The sequence below is a fragment of the Serinus canaria genome, chromosome 1A (genome assembly GCF_022539315.1).
Source record: "Serinus canaria isolate serCan28SL12 chromosome 1A, serCan2020, whole genome shotgun sequence".
Classification (NCBI taxonomy): Eukaryota; Metazoa; Chordata; class Aves; order Passeriformes; family Fringillidae; genus Serinus; species Serinus canaria.
Window position 1 is genome coordinate 56,151,358 of NC_066314.1, and position 22,316 is coordinate 56,173,673.

The 22,316-nt window shown below is 44.1% G+C and overlaps 1 protein-coding gene across 1 annotated transcript in view; it reads left to right on the forward strand.

Annotated features, from left to right (window-relative positions):
• The first annotated feature begins 414 nt into the window (after window positions 1-414).
• IRAG2 (inositol 1,4,5-triphosphate receptor associated 2) overlaps window positions 415-22,316 on the forward strand; it is a 32,569-nt gene continuing 10,667 nt past the window's right edge. Inside the window, exons 1-16 of the mRNA XM_050969870.1 lie at window positions 415-2,035; window positions 3,157-3,274; window positions 3,591-3,641; window positions 5,360-5,416; window positions 7,262-7,321; window positions 7,402-7,466; window positions 7,552-7,651; window positions 9,918-10,019; window positions 12,683-12,846; window positions 14,284-14,398; window positions 14,841-15,003; window positions 16,806-16,867; window positions 17,807-17,872; window positions 18,640-18,748; window positions 19,905-20,052; window positions 20,856-20,937. Coding sequence (XP_050825827.1) covers window positions 1,836-2,035; window positions 3,157-3,274; window positions 3,591-3,641; window positions 5,360-5,416; window positions 7,262-7,321; window positions 7,402-7,466; window positions 7,552-7,651; window positions 9,918-10,019; window positions 12,683-12,846; window positions 14,284-14,398; window positions 14,841-15,003; window positions 16,806-16,867; window positions 17,807-17,872; window positions 18,640-18,748; window positions 19,905-20,052; window positions 20,856-20,937 — 1,662 coding nt within the window. The 5' untranslated portion in view covers window positions 415-1,835. The remainder of the gene's footprint in view (window positions 2,036-3,156; window positions 3,275-3,590; window positions 3,642-5,359; window positions 5,417-7,261; window positions 7,322-7,401; window positions 7,467-7,551; window positions 7,652-9,917; window positions 10,020-12,682; window positions 12,847-14,283; window positions 14,399-14,840; window positions 15,004-16,805; window positions 16,868-17,806; window positions 17,873-18,639; window positions 18,749-19,904; window positions 20,053-20,855; window positions 20,938-22,316) is intronic.

Genomic DNA, 22,316 nt, shown 5'->3' on the forward strand with positions numbered 1-22,316 from the left:
AATGTGCTCCCTCTGGCTTTGCAGCCCCCACCGACCCCCGCGGCGGCCTCGCCTTCGGCTGCCGCGCCGGTGGAGGGGGCTGGGCTTGAGAGTCACCAAGCAGAACCATCATCGGAGCCACCCGCGGTGGCCACCGCGGCGCCTGCGATCAGTCTGGATTCCCCCCCGAGCTTTTCGGGCTGTCCTGAGGCTGCCCCTGCGGGGGGAGCTGGGACAGGGGAAGGGGATTCCGGCCTGCCCCTCCGTGGGGGGTTGTGGCTCGACAGCTGATTGCGGGCTCAGCCCGTCTGCTTGCCTTAAAACTCAGTGTTTCTCGCGGGCCGATTAGGGTTTGGTTCGGGGGCTCCCGCTGGGGGTTGGAATCCCTGACTCCCCCTGCGCACCCCATTGGCGCTCGGGAGGTGGCTCCTGAGCATTCTGCCTCTGGTCCCCAGCCCGCAGGGGGTGGTACCGAGGGGCAGAAAGAGGGAACATCTTTTGCATTTGTGTGGCAGAGGCAGGAGAAACAGTGGAAAGTGATCATCACTCACTTGCTCTGGGGACAAAGCACCCCCATATCTGGGGTGTTGATCCCTGGGAAAGCTTTTCTTCCACAGCTGCTGGTCTGCACCGGTTCAGCGGGGATGAAGCGTTCGGTCACTCATGCTGCCCAGGCATTGGCAGCAGGGTGCCAGGTTGAGAGAACACAGAGCCCACTCCGCGGGCCGGGTCTGGGCCGTTTGGCTCGGTTCCCTGGGCCAGGGCCTCCCGGCCAGCGCCTGTTGGGTTTGGGGGCTTTGCTTCCCCCGTCAGGACCTGGGCCACCATTCTGTGAGCCAGGTCTGGGGTCCCTGTTCCTTCCAGAAGGGCCTGGGCCACCGCAGGGTCTCAGTGGCCCCTCTCTGCTGCTGCTCTTTCAGACAAAAAAAAAAAAAAAAATTTTGAGCTGCTAGCTCTTTCAACTCTTTTGCAAGCCTGTTCCAGGACTAAAAGGGACTTTCAGCAATGTCAAAGAGGAACATCTTCAGTTTGGACTTTTTCCTGAAACTTAGCTGTTTGGACTTGAAGCAATGAACTTTCTTTGCATCGTTTTTGTATTTTTTTCTATCTTGAGATTGTTTTGGTGATATGATGGAATTTGGTGTTTTGCAGGTAAAGAATTTCCCTGATGGTTCCACACCATTATTTGATTGATATTTTGATTGGCAACACATAGCCTCTCAGGTGCTTGTTCTTTCCTCTGCTTGGTCCAGCAGATGAAATTGCAAACATTTTTCCTTTTAATTTATTTAAAATAAAAAGGGTGAGATGTCACCAACATGTTTGATGAAAAATCCTTTCCTTGGATTTTTCCCCTCCTGAGAAACTGAGAGGCCTCAGGAACAAACTGTAAACAATTCTTATCTGCTGCTGTGGAATGCAACAGGGGGGGAATCTGTGATTGGTCTCATCTGGTTGTTTCCAGTTAAGGGCCAATCACCGGTCAGCTGTCCGGCCGGTCTTGGTCTGAGAGAAGACCTTTGTTATTCATTCCTTTTCTATTCTTAGCTTAGCCTTGTAGTGAAATCCTTTCCTCTATTCTTTTAGTATAGTTTTAATATATTGTCTATCATATAATAATAAATCAAGCTTCTGATACATGGAGTCAACTTTCTCGTCTCTTCCCTCATCCTGGAACCCCTGAGAACAAGACCACATTATTGATGCCCATAAAACTGGAGAACAGACTTGGAGCTGCTCGATTATCTCTGTGCAGAGCAAATGACTGGATACTGCAGCATCACAAGTCCTCTGTGGGCTCTCCTCTCACCTCTAATCAGTGCAGTAGGATGCTTTAAAAGTCTGAAGTAGATGAAATGACTTTTCTCACTCTTCCTTGGCTTTTTTGCTGGGACAGGGAGACCTCTGACTTGATAACCTGCCTTGCGGACCTGCAGCACAACAACCAGAAGCTTCGGGAAGAGAACAACAAGCTGAAGCTCAGCATGGAAGCTTTGGATGAGACCAACAGCAAGCTGCTGGCAGATAATGAGCATCTACATCAACAATTAAAAAGGTAGGGGACTCTGATGGCACCAGGCTGCCATGAGCAGAGCTGTGATCTTCCAGCCTTGCTTTCATGCTTTTCTCCTCACCCTTGTTCTTACCTTCATGCAATATCTGTAAGGTTTAACCTTCTTGCTTGGTTGTCCTGCTCTGTCCCTCCTGGTTCTTAGAAAATCATTCCTCTCAGAGCCAGGTTCCTGCAGCACGTGGTGGTGTGGGGACACACAGGGAGAACTTCAGGCTAAAGCAAACAAAGAATATAACAATATATCTATTTTAAAAAGGCATCCTATTTCCAAGAGAAGAGCCAAGTGCTGGAAGGCTTCCAATCCTAGACCACATTCTTGTTGCCAGAGGGGAAATGTGTGTCTAAAAGCTATTTTGCTGCACTTTTTATATTTTCCCACAGTTTGCTGGACTGGGGTGAATTGTGTCACTAGTTCAGCCTTTGTGTAGCCTGAGGACATATAAGTGCCAGGAGTACAAGCCCATTTTTCATTGTGTTCATCTGGCCTAATGAATTACACTGTGATATGGTTTGTTCAGCTGCAAAGCTGTTCCCAGGGTTTTCAGGGGAGGTTAAGGCAAGAGGGTGCTGGGGTAGCTGGCAGGGGGTGTGTGCCCTAATGTGGGACCACCTGCTCTGGGATGCTCTGTAGGATCAAGTTAGCTTGGGAAAGGGCCTTGCCTGTTGCTTTAATTGATGGTTTGGGGCTTATCAGATTAGGGTAAGGAAATGGTGCTGAGCTCATCTTTGAATACTGAATTGAAATTCAGCTGTAAGCCATGAAGTGTTGTAAAGATGAAATTGTGTTTGGGTAACCTGCTATATTTAACTGTAAGGGGCTAAATTTTGAACATATTTGACATAGCTTTTTTTGCATCCACCTGTCTCGGATGGGGTTTCATCCCTCACTTCAAGACTGGAAGAGGGTGATAAAAAGGAAGTAGAACCATGAGTTTTGCTTCCTGGACAGAAATGATGGGCTTCAACTTGACTGATGCTTTTCTGTTAAGTGTCGTGCCAAAAAGTAAAGTCCCTGGTGGCTTCTAAAAATACTGTTTCCAGCCTATCTAAACAACCAACATTAACTGGCTGAAGTTTCTCTGGATTTGCCTCCCCCTGTGCAGTATCCAGCACTCTGTGTTGAAAGCCAAATCCCTGGAAGAAGAGCTAGAGGAAGCAAGAAACAACCTGAAGGTGTCAGAAGAGGAAAGAGAGCAGATTCTTTGGCACAACAGACAGCTGGTAGGGGCTCTTCCTTCTTGTTTCCCTTGTACAGCACCCCACACCTTGCTGTAACAGTGGTGTGGCTGCTCAGGCTGTTAAAAATCAGAAGAAAGGCCTTCTCTGTGCCTTAGTGAAGGCTCGTGAGCTGCACCAGCCTCAGCTCTCCCCTTTCGGTGTGTTCTCTGAAACAAAGAGAGAACACACAAAAGGGGAGAGTTCTCCAGCACCACAGCTGTGGATGCTTTTGTGATCTGTTGCTTACATGCTAAAAACAACTCTTCTGTTTCTCTCTTTCTTTTTTGGTTTTGTTTTTTTTTCCCATAAACTTGATCAGGAGAAAGAAAATCAGTCTCTCAACATCAAAGTTACTTCTCTCCAGGAAGAGGTAAAATAAGTCATGATTTGACATGTTCTTGTCTAGCTAAAATTTGCCATTAAGAAATAAAATATTTGTCAGACTTTGAAGCCCTGCATGCTAATTAAGTTATCAAAATATCTAACACTTTGAAAGGCTGATTTGTGGTAAAACTTTATATCTTGAGGTTGCACTGTGCTTTTTATTTTCCACTTGCTGGGTGAGTAAGGATATGAGGTTAGGGAAGCTGAAGGACAGAGACAAACTCTTTCTCCCCCACCACCACCTTTTTTCCAAGATTTATAGGCAAATTCCATGTGTTTCTGTTTCCCACAGCTGTAAACAGACAAACTCTATATTGAAACAGTCTCCATCCAACACGTTATCATTTCGTATTCACTTCTGTTTTCCTCCCTTAAATCCAAATCATGTATAGAGCTGTAACACCAAAAATAAGTAACAAAAACAATTTTTTAAAATGCAGTAGGTGGGATCTCTCATCATAGATGGATCCATTGACACTGGCCAAGGAGCTACAGGAGTTTCTTTAGGGAATGCAGCTCCATAAGCAGAGAATCCCTAAGCTTGTTTTTTATTCAGAGAAGAGCTGTTCATTCTTTCTCTCTGTTGTTTTTGTTTGGTTTTTTTTACTGCATCAGAGCAACTGTTTTATAAACCAGGTGATGTAGTTTTTTAATGCTTGCTTACAGACTGTATTTCAGACTTTTCAGGGGGAAATGGAGAAACAGGTTAAATCAAAGATAGTAAAGAAAATCAGCACCTTTAGATCAGTCTTTCTGCAAAGCTCCTTAGTCCAAATTGCTGTTAAACCACATCTTTCTGAAAACAATTCTCATGCTGCAGGGCTGACTTTTCTTTAGCTCTCCAGGTCTGGCACTGGTGATAAATCCCATTTTGAGGGGTTTTATCTTTTACTGGTGCTCTGGGTGGGGAAAGGAGCAGAAGCAGTTTTGGTGGGGCAAACACATGCAATGTATGTGCAAAAATGCTGGCACTGCTTGCGAGTAGGCAGCAGCTTGAGGGTGGAGATGTCATTTTTGCCTGGTTTCTTCAAGGAGAAGCTGTCAATCCATTCAGCTGTGCCTAAACACTCTGTGTCTTGTTTAGATTATTAGGAATAGCACGGACACCAACAGGCTGCAAAAGAAGATTTTGGAGCTGTCTAAAAATGCAGCACAGCTTCAAGTAAGCATTTCAAAGCTGAGAGGTATAAAAAGTCAGCCTGGATTTCACTTGAGTCCAATGAAGGGGGAATTTCTGCTGCTGGAAGGCAAACAGTCCTGAACCTCTGTGTTGAAGGACTGCAGTGAAATAGTAGTTTGGAGAGTGTGACAGCTTTCACCAAGTTGCTGTCTGGAGGTAAAAAACCACACTGATGAAAACAATCCACAGTTTCATTGTTTCCTCCAAGTTGAGCATTTTTTTGATACCTTTCCCTCAGTATTCAAGAAAATACATTAAGGTCATGCTTTGAGAGATGTTGCTGAAAATATTGACCTGGACAGATGAAACAAAAGTGACTAAAAGTAAAGAATGTTTTCACTCTTTGCTGGGTACAAGATCAGTACTTTGAAACAAACACCACACAAGGATTCAAAGAAGAATTTGATTTTTCTAAGCCAGGAATATTGATATTCTTTTTTCCCTTCCTAGTAGGAAATAGGAACAGACTTTTATTATGGTCTGTAGTGATGGTTGGGTTTACTTTTGATCTTTTCATTCTCCAGATCCAAGCCCAAATCTATGAGAGCACTGTGGTGAATAAAGAGGCAAGCCTAATCCAGGTTAGTTGCCTTGACTTCATTATTGACTGAAAACCACACAATCACAGAACAATTTGGGTTGCAGTGGACCTTAAACCATTAAGGTCCAATGCAAGGTACCATTGGTACCTTGTTCCAACCCTGCCATGGGCAGGGGCAGCTTCCAGTGGCCCAGGTTTCTGCTCTGTACTGATGGGATGATTTGTAAAAAGGCAAGGCAGTAGTATTCACTGTGGCTCTTTGATTTCTACTCTTCTCCCTCTGCAGAACCTGATCCTATAAATGGCTTCAAAGTAGGCGAGCTCTACTTTAGGACCTGCCTATGAGTCAGCATAATTAAAGGGTTCAGGATTTTGCTTGCCTTTCTTATTTTTTTTAGCCACAACCTGTTAAAACAAACTTGCAAACTTCAGACAAAATGTCCAGAAACTTCTAAAGGCTACTTTGTTCAACAGGGACTTATAGAAGACCTTTCTCTTCATATCTTTTCTTGAAATTGTTTGTGTCAAATTAGAAATTGTGACTTGGAGCCCAGTAGAAAAGGAAATCTTTCTTTTTATTGCTGAGGTGCAATTATCTAGGCTCTCCTGAGGAGTGAACATTTCAGATGTCTGTAAACATGCACTTTCTAGTAGAAAACAAAGCTAGAAGAGCATACAAATGTGCTGGCATTCTCTGGATTCATGAATTATGCAGAGCTTTCTATGCCAGTGGAGTTCCTACTTAGCAGAACATGCTATAAATCTCCTGATAAAATATTTGACTATTGGGCTCCCTTAAAGTGGCTGCAGCAGAATTGAAATGGTAAAAGCGAGAGCTGAACTTCAGTGTGATCCAGCTGATAACTTTGTCCTGAGTGTTTTAATAGTTTTGGTTTGGTTGGTTGTTTTTCCAGATGCAGCTTAAGGGCACAAATTTATTAAAATCTTTTTATAAAGAAGTAGCTTTCACTTTCCCTACTTGAGTGATTCAAAGCTTGTGTGAGCTCTGTAGTATCATTTTATTCCAACAAGATTCTCTTAGTCTATTGACTAAATGGGAATTTTGAAAGTAGACTGCTAGATTACATGTAGATAAATGTGAGTGGTTGGAATAATTTTGAAGAAAGTGGTGTGGAAACTTGCTGGCGTTAGGATAATCTGGTTCTATAACCTCACTTTTCCTGCCTAGCTTTCTGTGCACTTCATCTCTTTCAAAAACCTCAATGATTTCTAAAGAGAGAGTAGGAAGAACTCATAAAAGTGTGAGAGGACAAGAGTTCCTACTCTTCATTTCCCATTTTCTCTTATAAATTCTCTGCTGTCTGTGCAGTGTCTTTTACTGGAATGGTGTTCTATTGGCATAACCTGACTGGAGCTAATTGCTAAGAAAGGTGATTCTTCTGCCAATTCCTCAGTCCTACCATGAGGGCTGACTCTTTTTCAGCCTTTCTGTTAGGTTGTGTTTAATCTACAGAGTGCTACACTCTAATCATGAAAAACAAGTAAACTTGAAACATTGCAACTTATTTGAAGGGTCACTTGGGATTAAACCTCCTGCTGGCATATAATACATCATATTTTAAATTAAAATTAGAGTGCTTCTGTCTAGTTTAATCTGTTTGACCTGAAACCAGGCGAGTAATATATGAAAGTACAACACCTGGAAAAGAGTGTTTGTCTCCTTAATTTCAGAATTTATGTAGGAAAGGTCATCTGAGTGCTTGCTATTAGTTAAAATTCAAGGTAACTTGCTGTATTCTTTTAAATTCACAACTATTTATATGTCATAATCAGGTTGCTGCTCAAGCTTAACCATATATTTTACTGCTGTGATGGCGGATTGAATGTAATGTTTTTGTTGTTCTTTTCTCAAAAATCTCTGCAGAAGGAGCAGGACATCAAGGAACTCAAGTTAACCATTGTGGAGTGTTCCTCAATCATAGAGGTATGGGTTGGGTTGGGTTTGGCCTGTGCTGGCTCTGCATGGCCAAGTCAGCCTCTCACCAAACCCCACGGATGTTTCAGACTCTGAGGGCTGAAAAAAATCAACTGCTGGAGAAGATCCAACACATGCAGCAAGAGCTGATCTCGTGAGTATTGTGGCCAAATCCCAGGAAAGGCAGTTCATCAGTAATCCAAAATAGACTGATGTGTATTTTTTCCTGCTTCTTTTAGGAATGGGTTGAGTTTGCCATTGTTGTATGAATTTCACAGCAATATTCCTGAAGGGACGAGTACACTGCACTGTGAACTGGAGCTTGCAGAGTCCTCTGAGGTATGGATTAAAGCTTAATTTAATCTCTTCTCAGTTGTCTTGCATCAGCAGAGGCAGAACAAACTCATTGCCTGTATATGATTAGATAACTCTGGAATTTGAAGCCATTAATCCTAGCATGTAAACACAGAATGAGAAGGTTGCAATATTGTTCCAAGCACCTTGGAGAAAGTCCAAAGAAGAGCAAGCAAAACACTTGTGGATATAAAATATTTGCTGCTAGTATCCTAGAACGGCCTGGGTTGGAAGGAACCTTAAAGATCATCCAATTCCAAGCCCCCCTCTCCTCTACCCAGTAAATCTGGAGGAACTTGAGTCATGCATTTAGCTGGCAGAAGAACAGATGGATGGGAGAAGATATCAGTTTTCCAATATCTAAGGGGTTTTATGCTTCAAAAAGTAACTGACAGTCTGCTTCTTGTGCTGCCTACACCAGACATGAACAATGATTCTTTTTCAGTTGTGAAAGAGGAGACTTCTTTTTCTTTGAAGTTGACTGTAGTGAGAAAGGAAATTCAGCATTAGAGTGAGCATCTTGATAAAGTTGAGTCCTAATCTAATGTACTGTTAAGAAACTCTGATAAGCATCTCTGATGGCAAACCAAATATATTTAAATGAATAAAATAAGTTATTTATGTAAAGAGAAGATGATTAGACTAAAATACTTTAACCAGAATTATTTCCTTATGACTACTTGTACAGTGCACTAGCTATTACACCAATATAATTTCCATGCTAATGATTGTCAAATAGAGTTGGTTATTACTGACCCATGTTGGTGATCATGGACAAAGCTTTTGTTCAGCTTTGAGGAGTAACTTTGAGGGGGTGTCCCCACTTGAGCGAGGGATCTCCACACACACCCTGCTAGAAGGGGTGTGTCAGAAGCTCTGACTTGAAAAAAGTGGGGCTGGGTTTTTATGGTATAGAGTGACTGACTGTCAGAGCTCTCCAGGCCAGCTATGCCTGCTCAGCTGGGTCCTTTGTCAGGAGCTTCTCCTGCCACTTCCTCACTGGTGCCAGTTTCTGTCAGGAAACATTGTTCTTCACATCCTCAGAATTTTTAATTTTGGGATCTAGGAATCAGGCTGGTTTTTGTATTCTCCAACACCAACAGCAGCATGATCCACCCCTGATAATTTTTGCAAGTAGGGTATGGCTGAAGCTGTTTTACACCACTTGAGGTGGAGCATCCTGCTACAAGTATGGCTTTGGTTCTGATATGAAGGTGAGCTATTCTGTTCCCATTTCCTTAGACAATCCATGGAGTCCCATCCTTCCCTATGTGCAGCACAGCTGACAGCAGAGAGATGCTGCTGAGAGATTTCTGCTTACTTTTGTACAAGGCGCACTTGTAAAGAGTTCTAGAGCACATATAGCAACATCAACAAAAACGTGCAAGTAGATGCAAACTTCAGGCCCAGAAAGGAGAGGCAGGCTTGGCTAGGCAGCTTTGAAGAGTTAGGTATCATCCTATATTGCAGCTCCCCAAGCCCCAGTGAGTCGCTGTGTTTGCCCTTCAAATGTTGCAGTGAGACAGGATTCCTGGAGTCACCTGTAAGGAAGGGCTCTGCTTACTCATCACTTGGTAAGGGCTCCTCTGAATAGAGATAACTAATTACTGATTTCCTCTTGCCTACCCTGGCATGGACATGTACACTGCATCACTCAGCAGCTTGACTGGCTTGCTTTCTTTTTATTTTTTTAAATCCTCATCGCTGTGATGGTTTTGAAAAGGTTTTTCCAAGCCTCAAGTTTTGGTAGCTCTGACCTTCTGGTAAATACAGAGCAGAGGTATTTCAGGAAAGTCTAAATGTCACTGCTGCTGGTTTGCAATAAGGGGATGTCAAAACAAACTAGCTGGCTCTTCCATCTCTTCAAAGACTGTCAGGACTGAATGGGTATCCCTGGATGAAACACTGGACCGTGAAGTGCTGCTTTTGCTTCAGGGGTCTGAATATGCAGGAGAAAAGTTCAAGACCATCATGAAAAACCTGGTCAGTAGCAAAGCTTATGTGGATAAGGGTGCTGCCTTTGATCAGCAATGTAATTAGGAGTTCTCCAGGCATTGATAATCAGATTGTTTGCTCCTTTTGGAAAAATAAAGAATAGTTTGAGACTGGAGGGTGTCATAGTTTAACAAGAACCCTTGGCACCTACCCTAATGCTGATTTTTATCCTGAGTAATTCTGGGCAGAGTTGTAGATAAGCACCAAAAACTATGGAGTTTGGGGAGGTTGTTTTGGGCTTTATTTTCTTTTTCAGCAAGAGGAAGCCTCTGAAGCAGAGGAGCTTGTCATGGCTTCATTAGAATGGGTGAAAGATCCTGATGAAGACATGCAACAGGCCTGGGAAAGAAAACTTGTGGTGAGTAACTGCTTCTCTGAAGCTTTTAGTGAAACAGTGGGGCTGTGCAAAAACTTCAGGTGGGTATCTTGCTGCTGCATGCTGTGTGTGTTTATTACTGGAGATCAGAGTCCATCTCTGACTCCAAGGTGGCTGCATGGAGAAAAATATCATCTTTACTGGGTTTTTTTGAGGAGGAAAAGGATGATTGCTGTTCACTTACGTGCTATGCTCTTCCTGGCTTGTCCTGTGCAAGAGCTCCCTTAGTTAAAATTCTGCTTGAAGGAAAGGGAAGATGAACCAAGTCAAAAAGTAAAGGAGGCTTTATAACCAAATTTCCAAATCAAAACCTCCATAGAGATTTTGTTGTAAAAAAGGCAAAGAGTTCTGTATTTACTGAGTATATTCCAGAGGAAAAATTTCAACAAAACCTTGTTTTACAACTTAATCTTGCATAATGTATTTCTCCTACTCCTCATACCTCTGGTGAGGCTTGCAAGCATGGACTTTTGCTCAAGGTACTGGGAAAAATATCTTCCCTTCTTCCCTGTGTAGTGGCAAGTGCCTGTGGACACCACAAAACACTTTTGTTCCCTCCTCCTCTCTCCTGTAACAGCACAATTTCTGAAATTTCCATGCATCTTATTGGATGTGACTTTTTCTCTAACTTGCTCCTTTCTGCTGGTGTGTTGTTAGGAATGCCCCAACAACCCCAAGCTGTAGATTAATGCTGTTTTCCAGCTCCCTAATGGACGTCAAACCCCACAATTCCTCTCCCTTGGGTGACAGCAGGTGCCACCAGGGGATGTGCTGCATGAGGTTGTTGCTTCTTTGGGGAGAAAGCTGCTCCTCTTTTTTCTTCTAGTGTCCAGAATGATGTAGCTGGGCCTCTTAATGCTTCCTGGGCAGGGCTGGAGCAATCACTGGGGGCCATCCAGTCCTGGAGCCAGGTTTTTTTATCATTTTTCTTCAGCTAAATACTGAAATCTTCTTCTCCTGAGAGAAGGTGCAATCATCTCACTCTCTTCACCCAGATGTGACTTTGGGTAGACTCTGCTGGCTCATGAATTGCTATAGCTTTTTGATCTTGACTGGAAACCTCCTCCTGCAAAGCTGTCAGAGCTGAAAAATGCTTCTCAAGTTACATTCTCATTGGGATCATATTCCTGTTAATGATGTGAAACTAAAACACTTGTGGTGTGGGGTTTGGAGTTGATTGTGGCCAATGAATCCTCTTCTGGCTCCTAAAGAGTGATGTATTTGGAAACTGAGTCAACAGAAAATCAAGAAAGAAAGAAAAAAAAAATCCTTTAAAAATAAAAGGTTCCATCCTTTAGGGCCCTATGGGGGGATGAGAAGTGACTTCATGTCAAAAATTATCTTTACCTAGGCTGAACAAGCCAGGTATGTGTGAAATTTTGTGTGTGCAACTGAATACTGGTAGATCCAAAAAGGGGGAGAGATTCAAAGTAGCTGCTTCCAGCCTCAGGGAAAGTGCATGGTCCAAGGTTTAATTAGCTGGTTAATAAAAGTTATCACTAGAAGCCTTGCCCACCATATCCTGTGAAATCTGTTATGGACATGTTTTGCAGGGGTTTAGTGTTTTCAAAAATATTTTTAAAGGATATTAGACATAAAGTCAACTTGAAGTATGCATATATACATATATCTAAGCATATATAGTGACAGCACAATCTTTTTCACCCTTCTACTGGGAGCTAAGGCTGGTACATGTGTCCTGATAAGCCTATACCCCTGAAGTGTCAAAATCATGGTATTTGTACAAGTGAGTGCTGCCTGCCTTGGCTGAGGAACAGACCCTCAGGATGTGGGCAGTTGCACATGGTCACATCCCATGTCATCCTAGGTGCCCTATCAGCAAAAACTACCTTTTCTGTTTTGTTTTTTTAAAGCATGATACTTGATGTGCTATTTTTTTTTATTTGAAGCTCATGAGCATCAGACTCCAAGTTGCAAGCAGATAATGTGGCCTGTATTTGTAAGATTGATGTTTTCTCCTTGGAATTGCTGCAAAATCCCAGGAATATAAACTTCATTCTTTCCTGACCTCTGTTTGACTCTCATTCAGCATTCTTTAAAAGCTGAGGACCCTCTTTCATGTGTTCAGTTGAGAAAGGTTATAGAGAGAGCACTGGATTCTTCTTCTCAGGACTTTATACTGCAAGTCACTGTTAAGAGAAATAGAGTTCAGTCTTACCTAACACTTAATTTTTACCCTTTTCCCTCCTACAAACCAGAGGCAAATCTAAAAGCCTTCATGGTGGGGGTCCTCTCTGGCACAGATCATCTGCTAAGCATGTATGGCAAACAGGTTTTATTGGTTGTTGGTTATTCCATTCATTTTGCTGTAATATAAGCTCAATTTGGTAGCAGTGGACTCAGTTGTACTTTGAGGAAAGGGCTGCAGGAGCCTAAATTATCAATTTTAGAGCTTCCTGCAAGACGATCTTTATTAAAACTTCCTCTTAAGAGCTATGGTTTTTGTTGCTGATTCTGGGCACCTTGCTGGTGGAGTTTTATCTTGACTCTGATAGTGTGGGATGTAGGTGATGATATGAATTGGTGGAGCAGGGAACTCCATTCTCACCATGTAAATTAAGGCTCTGGCTCATTCTCTGGCTCCGCTCCTCCTCTGACCACATGGCAACTTCAAAATTCCACAGGCCCTCAAGCAAGAACTAGGAGAAAAAAGACATCTTTGGACCCAGAAACTCCAGCTTTTGGAAAAATGCAATGAGTCCTTAGACAAGGATTTTATTCGAGTGGCAGGCAACCTGAGGAGAACCAAGACAGAGCAACTTCACCTAAGGAAAGAGCTCTCTGCTAGGTACCCTTGAAAGCATCTGTGTCTTTTCTGGGGGGGAGGCTGGGTTTTGGGTTGGTGGGGTTTTTTTGTTTGATTTGGTTTTGGGGTTTTTTTTCTGGTTGCTTAGCTGTTTAGTATTTTATTTTGGGGTGGGTTTTTCAGTGGAACAAAGTCTGCTGAATTCTCAAGATTTCTTTGTTGCCGAGGAAATGGTCTTCTGTTTTAGAGAGTGGATTTGGTTTTAGCACAAGGTCTACACTGTGTGGGAGTTAAGGTTTGTGACTGAAGTGATGTACAGCCTTGAAGGTGTCTTTGAAAAGACCAGGGAGACCACAGACTGGGAAGTTAAAGCATGAGGGCACTGCCTATTGAGCAGCCCTCAAAAAAACCCTCTGGGTTTGTGTGAAGCAGGAGAGCTGTTAAATATCTGTCTGAATATTTTTGCTTTGGGATACAGTTGCTAGGCTCAGGGAAGACAATATCTCAATTTCCCAAGGGTGTAGCTTCAGGAAGTTGTCATTAAATATGAAAATGTAACTTTTTTGCATATGACTCCTCCTATGAGTTGTGATCTTAGAAATAGGATCATAAAAAGGCCTAGGCTGGAAAGGACCTTAAAGATCATCTAGTTCCAAGCCCCTGCCATGGGCAGGGTCCCCTTCCACTATCCCAGGTTGCTCCAAGCCCAATCCCTGGATTTGGGATATTCCTAGGGCTTGGCAGGCCTGAGAGCTGATGCAGAGCAGTTGTCCCATACTTTTGCCTGACTGACCTTCCACTGAACCACCTATTACATGCTCTCCCTCCATCTGGAAAAGAGCTGATAAAAATACTGATGGCTTGGTTTCTTAAAGCTGTCTCTGTATCAAAATTGTGATGAAAGCAACAACAACAACCAAAAAAAAAAAAAAAAAACAAAATAAACCCCACCCCTAAAACCCTGAGGTGAGTTAGAGAGGAAATGGTAAGGGTTTCTGCAGTGGCAAGGAAGGGTTTTATTGAAAGCCATCCTCTTTAGCACCAGTTTTGATGGCATCTGCTTGCTGTCCAATGAAATTCCCTCTCAAACGTGAAGAAATCAATCCAATGAAGCAGTAATAGCTCCTGGGTATCTTTTTCTAGAATGACTGCCTCTATAGCTAATCACTATTTCTCCCAAACCCTGAGGAAACACCTTCTGTTATCCAAAGTGCAAAAGCTTGCCCCACTGAGCTCTTGCTTCTTGACAGTTCTCTGGTGATTCCCCTGTGGTACCCAGAAATGTTACAGAAAGCCTTCATCCCCTTCCTGCTGTAAAAAAAAGTGTCTGATTCTCTGGTGCTGGATCCTGGGGGGCTGCAGTGTGTAACAGCTGACTTTAGGTGCCTGTCCTAGCAGCCAGTGTGTGTCACCTCCCAGGGCAGCCTGCTCTGAAATGGCATTAATGGGTTGTGGTTTGTGCTCTCTCTCATTCTGCAGCCAGCACAAGATAGAAACTGCCAAACAGCTACTAGAAGAAATTGCTGGCGAGGCAGAAGCCCTGTGTTTAGAGCTGCAGGAAGTCAGCAAGGAGCTGGAGGATGCCAGCAAGCACGTAAGGGACAGCCCAGTTCCCCCCGGGCGGGCAGCAGGAGATGCCGAGGGCCGCGTCTGACGCGCGGCTGCCCTGGGGAAGGGAATCGTGTGTTCCAATGGTGTGCCTCCCTGCAAAAGTGGAACCAGCAGAGGAAGTAACATTTGAGGGGGTGGTGACAACAGTTTGCTGATGAAAGAGGCAGCATTGCATATTTGTGGTGGCTTAAAAAAAAGAGAAAAGAGGGGAAAAAAAAAGGCACCCAAAAATAGCTTCCATACACAGTCCACCCCAACGTAAAAATGCAGAAGTTCAGAGGGAGCTTTATCACTTCCTGAGAAAGAACAGATGCAGTTTGGTTTCATTTACATGAACTGTAGAGCTTTCTTGAGCTAGCCAGGCTGCTTTATTTTATATTTTTTTTATTCTTTTCTTTTTTCCCTAAATATTGTTTTGTGCTTAGGCGGAGGATCAAGTTGAAGCATTTCACTCTCTTCGTGAAGAAGCAACATCCTTGAAGAGCAAGTTGGAGGAAGCCATTTCTGAGCAGCAGAAGCTCAGGGATGTGAATGCTGCTTTAGCAAGCACTTGCCAATTGCTTCAGGAGAAGGTGGAAGACCACAAAAGTGAGTAACTTCTGGCAATGTGCCAGCATTCACTTTTTGCATGGGCGAGTACGTCAGGGTTTAGCTACATCAAGGGAAAATAGGACTGATCTGCAGGTCATCCAGTCAAATACTCTGTGGAGCCTTGCTTGCTGTTTTGGGATTCACCCCCCCCCCCCTTCTTTTCTACTTTTCCTTCTCCTTGAAGAGATCTGCCACCATCTCAGCTGAGAAACAGGTGGGATCCTAAGAAGTGGGTATTGGGATCCACCAAAGCTTCAGAAGTTCCCAACAAAAGCCCCAGTCCTAGGAGGGGGGGATTAGTAATTCCACAGATGGCACAGGTACTCCTTGACCAAAAGTGCTGTTCCCCACTTTATACCTAACAAAGCCATCCCTCTGTCTTAAGCTTCCTGAACCAGACAGACGTTTTTGTACGTTCTGTGCTCTGGGTGCTGGTTGTGCTTGCTCTGTGTTTTTGACTAGCTGCATGGTGTTAGGCTGCTCTCTTCAGTGGAAAGCAATCCTGTCACTGCCTTGTACACGTGCAACTTCTGCCACAGAGCCATGGAAACTTCCTATTGCCTCTTTCTTATTCACTTCCTGACATCAGCACCTCAATAACCTGGGCAATTAAATAATGCAGAGGTCTGAATCCAGAACACATGGCCTTTTTCTTTCCTAACCCTGCAGTCTGATCACTTTCTTAGAGAAAAGGGATTTGACTGATTTAAGCCTTCTGAACGTTTTGCCCTCAGGCACACAGTTACCATATGTGCTCAACAAATATGTGTGCATTGCAAACAACTCCATGTGAAACCACAGTTTGTCTCACCAGAAAACCTCCCTGGAACCCTTTGCTTTAGCTCTAAGGCACAACTTTGCACTGATATGGCAGAAACAGCCCCAAACTGTGCTTGCCCACCTCTGACCAGTGTTTTGGTGTTGGGTGTTTTATGTGTGTGTGTGTTCTCATGTTGCTTTCATGCTTCCCACAAAGCATGCAGCTGCTTTATTTTGCTCTTAGCAAGAGGCATGACAGTGGAAATAGTTTGTCATTTTCCAGCTCTGAATATATGAAGCTCTCCTGCAAAGTGAGCTTGAGCAGATCAAGAGAGAAACCCAGATATGTAAAACTGGAGCCACTGTGACTCAGCCACCACACCCCCACCCCAAAAAAAAGTCAACCCCCAAAGAACCACCACCACCATCCTGAAAATGGCTAGGACTTGGCTTTAAATTACTCCAGTTAATTTACAGAAATCTTTCTGTAGATAAATAAACAGGCAGGTGTGTAGAGACTTTGCAAAGTCTCTAAACAAGGCTGGCACTGAAGAAAAGAATAAAAATGTTTTATATTGGTTCCTTTAGAAAGGCATACAGGTCTGGTGTCCCTTCTGACTGAAGGGCTGGGCTGTAGTCTCCTCCCCACCTAGCCATTCCAACCCCCTACTTCCTCCCACCTGCATGGTAAGAGGGGAAAATGCTTCTAAACGCAAAGCCCATAGACTTTACCACTTCTGTACAGGATGTCAGGTGGAAAGGACAAATATTTCTCTTCCCCAAGCTTTAAGTGAAGGATCTGTTTGCACAGGGAACTGTGGCATCCTAGCAGTAATGATGTGGGGGAAGCATTGCCCTTGATTTGCAGGTGAAGATGTCCAGTGTTTTCTCTGTGCTGTGAAAAAGCTGTTGCAGGCTTAACCAGACTAATGCAAACTACTATCAATTCTACTAAAGAGTAGTTAGAGATGCTGTAACATTGGATTGCTTGTAATCAAGTCGTTAGGAGCCCTGTTAGACTTGTAAATGTCTCTTCATAGCAACTGCTAATGCCCTGAGATGGGAACTGCTGCAGAGGCGTCTCTGTGAATTGCTGTGCCAGGTATGGTGCCCTTTGCTGGGAGCAGGAAAGGTGGGCTTGCACATGAAGGGCTCTGGTGGAAGGACAACACAGCTGAGAGCAGCTGCAAACAATCTGGCAGCACCTGGTATCTTCTTTTCTAATATGTACATAAGCTGTATGTACAAATCTGCACATTATTTTCCTTATCAGCCTTCTGGGAGAAATGTGTCAGGACGTACAGGTGTGGTGTTGGTCTTCACTGTAAGCAGTTGTGATTGTGTCAAAAGGGGCTGAAGGAATCCATCCCTGATGCACTGGTGTGATTTTTGTCCCACTCTGCAGACAGGCTTGAAAACAAATGTTTTAAAATCTCGTAAGGTTCTTTTCAGTATCCAGACACTGGAATAGGCAGTGAAACAGTTTTTAACTTTGTGGCCCTCTGTGGAGAAATACATTGGAAATTACATTACTCTGGAGTGCTTTGCCTTGAATAAAATTACTTGCTTCAACTTTGGGAGGGGGTGGAGGGGGAAACATTGTGGAGAGACTTTTTTCCCAACTGGCTCTAGTAAGGAATGCTATAGCTCAGGACCTGAGCACTCTGGATTCAGCACAGACCAACAAGGTAGTTAACAGCAAACAGAAGGTCCTGAAATGTCCCCTAGGCTGTGACAGGGGCATCAGAGGAGCAGAGTCAAAGCTGGGCCATCTGCACATGAATAAAACTTCTATTTGTACCTAAGGGTCTGCAGAATGAAAGGCTGAAAGTAGCAAGGGGAAACAGCTGCAGCATTTTGCAGTTGCAATTTTGCAACTGGTAGCTGCAAGCAGTTGAGTTGGAAAGATAAAGTTGCATTTTGCTCAGAATCAGTGGTGTAGTGCTCCTTCTCCTTTTTTTTTTTTTTTTTTTTTTTTTTTTTTGGTTTGGTGGTTTTTTTCCTTACCTGCCTGCCTTAAACTCTCTCTCTATTACAACAGTGCTGTGCAGAGTTAGAGTCTGGCTCCGCTCTGCTGCCCACATTAGCTGAACACGTAAAAGGGAAGGTAAGTGTGCTTGCTCTGATCATTGCTGAGCCTCTTCAAATGGGATGCTGGGTTTATTTGGGTGGGGGGTTTTCCCTTCATCACCTCAGGGAAATAAATACCGTTCCTTGTGAGAAACTGAGTTAAACATTTATTAAAAATTCTTTGTGATCTATATCTGTGTAGTGCATGCAGGTGTTTACACGTGTAGAAAAACATATTCCAAACTTTATTGCAAAGCTGGGTTACCACTGCCTCTGAAGCACAGCACACACGTGTGATAAATTGCTTTTGAGAAGGATCCGAGTTTAAAGATGGCACTGCTTCCAATTTCTTTTCTGTTTTTCATTGTTGAAGCAGCATTAGGTCCAAAACAGCTCTGCACCTGTTTCAGAAGTTTTCTCAGATGCCATCTTCAAATGACACTTCTTGGTTCAGCTGAAATAGTGTGTTTTGGATTATTTTCTTTTTATTCCCTTCACAGGATTTGAGTGGCTACTTTGCTTCTCTCAGGATCGTCTTGCCTGGTTTTGTAGAATTTATTTCCAGGCCTAGCTTGAACCAACACATTTTGTTGCAAGTGTAAAGTTTCATTATCCTGCCTCTTCCTGTAACTGTTCTGCCCATTAAAGATATGAGCTCTTCTGCTTTTCTAGACAAAGAAGCCACAGAAGATGTATTTGTGTAACTGTTGGTGTTCCATTATGCAGATGCCTGTGTGGGGGGAGTTGGTGGCATTAATGTATTCAGTGTGGTGGAACAGCAGCACTTCTTATTTTTTCAATTAGCAGCTCCACTGCTCCAAAAGACCATGGAATGAAGGACCCACCTCATGCTCTGACTTTCCCTGGGCACTGCCCTCGGGTGCTTCACACTGGCACAACTCCCCTCTGCTAGGTAAGACCTGGTAGTGTTGGGCATTTCTCTGTCTTTCACCTGAAATCTAGAAAGAGTTGACAGAACAGTCTCAGTAGTGCTGAGTGTGCTGCTGGAGTGTGGAAAATCTGTTGTGGGCTTTAACCTATTTCTGCATGTAATCCAGGGATCTGAACTATGATTACAGTGCTTGGAGTGAAAGGCCTGAAGAGGTGGCTGTCTGTCAGCCTTGACAGACTGTTCCCAAAATCTTCAGGAACCATTGATATAAATGATACATCCAAGTATATTCCTGACAAGGATGCTTGCCAGTCTGGACCCAGAGGGTGTGAGTTCTGTTCTTCCCATTCCCTCTGACAGCCCCATTCTGGGATGTCCTGCTCCTTGGCTGCTGAGCTGAGGGCAGTCCTGGTTTAGCAACCTGAGCAGTAACAGAGCTACTGAGAATAAAATCATAGAGTGAGAGAATGGTTTGGGGAGGGACTTTAAAGATCAGCTAATTCCATTCCCTCTGCCGTGGGCAGGGACACCTTCCACTAGCCCAGGCTGCTCAGAGCCTCATCCAGCCTGGCCTTGGACACTGCCAGGGATGGGGCAGCCTCAGTGCCAGTGTCCCCTCAGCCTTCTCTTCTCCAGGCTGAGCCACCCCACCATTTCCAGCAGATTGTACCTTGCTTTTTTCTGCTCTCCTGAGTTGTTTGAACTTCCCTGCAACTCTCAAGTCTCATGAGGATTAAAAGCAGCCACTGACAGCCATGCATTACAGGGCTGCAGAGTTGCAGGGTGCTGCCTTTGGGATTTCACACACAAGCATTTCTCTCAGCAGTGAGCTGGTACCACACAGAGGCTCTTCTCACACAGACTATACATGTTCGAGTGAAATTCCAGGCATTATTGATGGGAATGGAAGCAAATCTTTCTTTGCTACATGTGCTCTCAATCAGAGCATTCTGCTGCTCTGACAGGGTTGTTTCAGTTTGCCAAACTCTCCATCTACAGAACAAGTTGAGGCCACACAACCAAAGCCCTTCTTAGCAAGACAGAAGCTGTCTTATTAAAAATCTCTGCTTGGTTGGTCTACTTCTTGATTACTTTAGAGTTAGCCAAAAAAATTTACTTGTAACTAAGTCCAACTTTGCCAAGGGACATATCTCTTCATGCTTGTCCTTCTTACCAGATGCTCTGAGCTTGGAGACCTGCTGCCCAAATAACCCTCCTGGGCACAGCCGGGACCAGCCTTGCAGGCAGAGCTCTGGCAGCTGCACCTTGGAGAGGTATGATGTGGGACACCTGTCCAGCTCAGATGTGACATCAGGAGAATGCAGGTAATGTGATGTAATACCCTTTTTGGGGTGAAGGGGGGGAAGAGTCAACAGGGTCCAGCAGATTCCATGTGCTGGGTTCACCTGCAGGGCCATCCCTTAGAGGGAATACTGGACACCTGGTGATCAGCCCATGGGGATCCAGGGCAGCATTTTGCTTCTATTCACGGCTACCAGAATTCTTTACTGGAACTGCTGGTAACCAGCCAAATACCCTGATGGGGTTTCTGTTTCATGCTGGAGAACTGAGACATGATTTAGGCATTCTTGTCTATCTTCCATGTTTAACTCTGATTTAACAATTAACACCAATTTAACAAATGGTGTTCCCGTTAGGTGCCAAAATCCTATTGACTTTGAGGAGTCACTTTTCTTCTTTTGCAGAGCTTAGAGCAGGAATTCTGAGCTCCTTGCCTATCGAGCTGCCTCCTTAGATCTTTAAAATAGAGATTGAACTGCTTGAGATGATGAAAGCTGAAGTGAATTGCAGTGAATATTTTAAAAGATGAGGATGTTCCTGAAGGTGCAGAAGCAGTCTGCAGCAAGAGACTCAGCAGCTCTCAAAGCTTTTGCCACTGGCTTTCTGTAGAATAGTGCAGTGTGGAGGAGGTTGGGAAAAGGATTGGTGGTGGTTCTTGCTGTTTGGGGGAGGAGGGATTGATGTTGGTGATGAATTTTTCCTTCCCTAAGAGACCAGCTGACTGACTGCACAGAGAGTGGTGACTTAGTTGTTGTGTGCTTGAGGAAAATGGGCACTCTGTCTCTCTGTTGTTTGGGCAATATGCAAATAAAGCCTGTGTTGCCAGGTGGAAAATATGCTCTGCTGATGACTACACTGATGCAGACCTTCCTGTTTCCATTACAATGATGGACTCTTCACTTGCTGAGGTGAGTGCTGGCTCTGATGCCTGAGATGTGGTTTTGAACAGGCTCGAGCATTTTGTGCCTTGCTCAGACCCAGGTGCAGATGGCTCAGCTATAAATCAGCACTGCTCCACAGTGGATGGAGCTGGCACCAGTTAGCAGGGTGCTGTGGGGGGGTGTTCCCTTCTGTTTGGGCATGTTTCTGCAATGCCTTGGTTATAAAACTAAATGTCTTGATGTTTTGGGTCATGAACGTTAAGACCCAAAAACTGGGTCATGCTTTTAGCTGTGGAGTGTTTTAAATGTGGTTTCAAGGCTGGAGATGGTGCTGATTCTGCAGAAACAATTGGTTCTGCCAGGGAAGAACTGAGTGTTTTTGTTCCTTTTCTCCACCTGTAAGGAGCCACAGGATGCTTCAGTTGGGAGTACTGCCTTTCTTTGCACTTCCTCCCACAGGCACCATGTAACAGCTGAAAAATGCCATCTTTGCTGTAGGGGAGCTTTCCTTCAGCTGGTGTACTCAGCTATGCCTTCATTGCTGCCCTGAATCCTGTATGCACAGCTTGAGCTGCAGCTTCCTTGTGGCAGCAGCAAGAGAAACTGCAGCTCAGCACACCTAAGCTGTGCCTCAGTCCTCACTATTGAAATCTAGACCTCAGCTCCACCACACAGGGCTCCCAATGGGCTTCACAAACTCCTGTATTGGTGGGGATGGTGGAAGAATATTGATCAGTGGTTTCTGTGAAGCAGGAAATAACCTTTTGGGAGCAAAGAGCGGCCAGCCTCAGGGTGATCCTGCCTGGTGTGTGGTAGCTGTGAGTACAGGATGGTTTGGTTGTAGTGGTAAATGAAAGCAGAAAGAGCACTGTGGGTAGAAAGTAAGAGTGCTGGGGACTCTGGTTTCAGCACACTGGGGTAGAGCAGGTGAAGAACTCCCAGTTTGTGCTGCTACTAAGTGCCCTTAAAGAGGATTCTCTCAAGGGTTCCAGTCCTTCTGGAAAGTCACAGCTGTGCAAAGGTGTGTGAAACACCTGTGCTTTGTTGCTGTGGGGCTTTCTGTAATTCCAGCTGGGCTCACAAATGTCTGTCCGTCCTTATCACTTTTTGGTCTATCACTTTGCACATGAATGTTCTGAAGGGGGAAAATTAAAATTTTAAAATTTGCCTTAGAGAAAAGTCAAATGGGCTGTGCCCAGGTTCTCTTCTAAACACTGGAAAAGTTGCTTATCCTTGTTCAGTACAAAGTCCTCCTTAGTTTTCTTTGGAGTTTTATTACTCTGCAGTTGCAGATGTATTTGAGCAGATCAGCTTGTAACTAACTCAAATTATTTGTGTCAAATCATTGTTACCAAAGAAGTTCAGGGGCTACTTAATAAAGGAGCACTTGAAAGCCAAGTGAAACT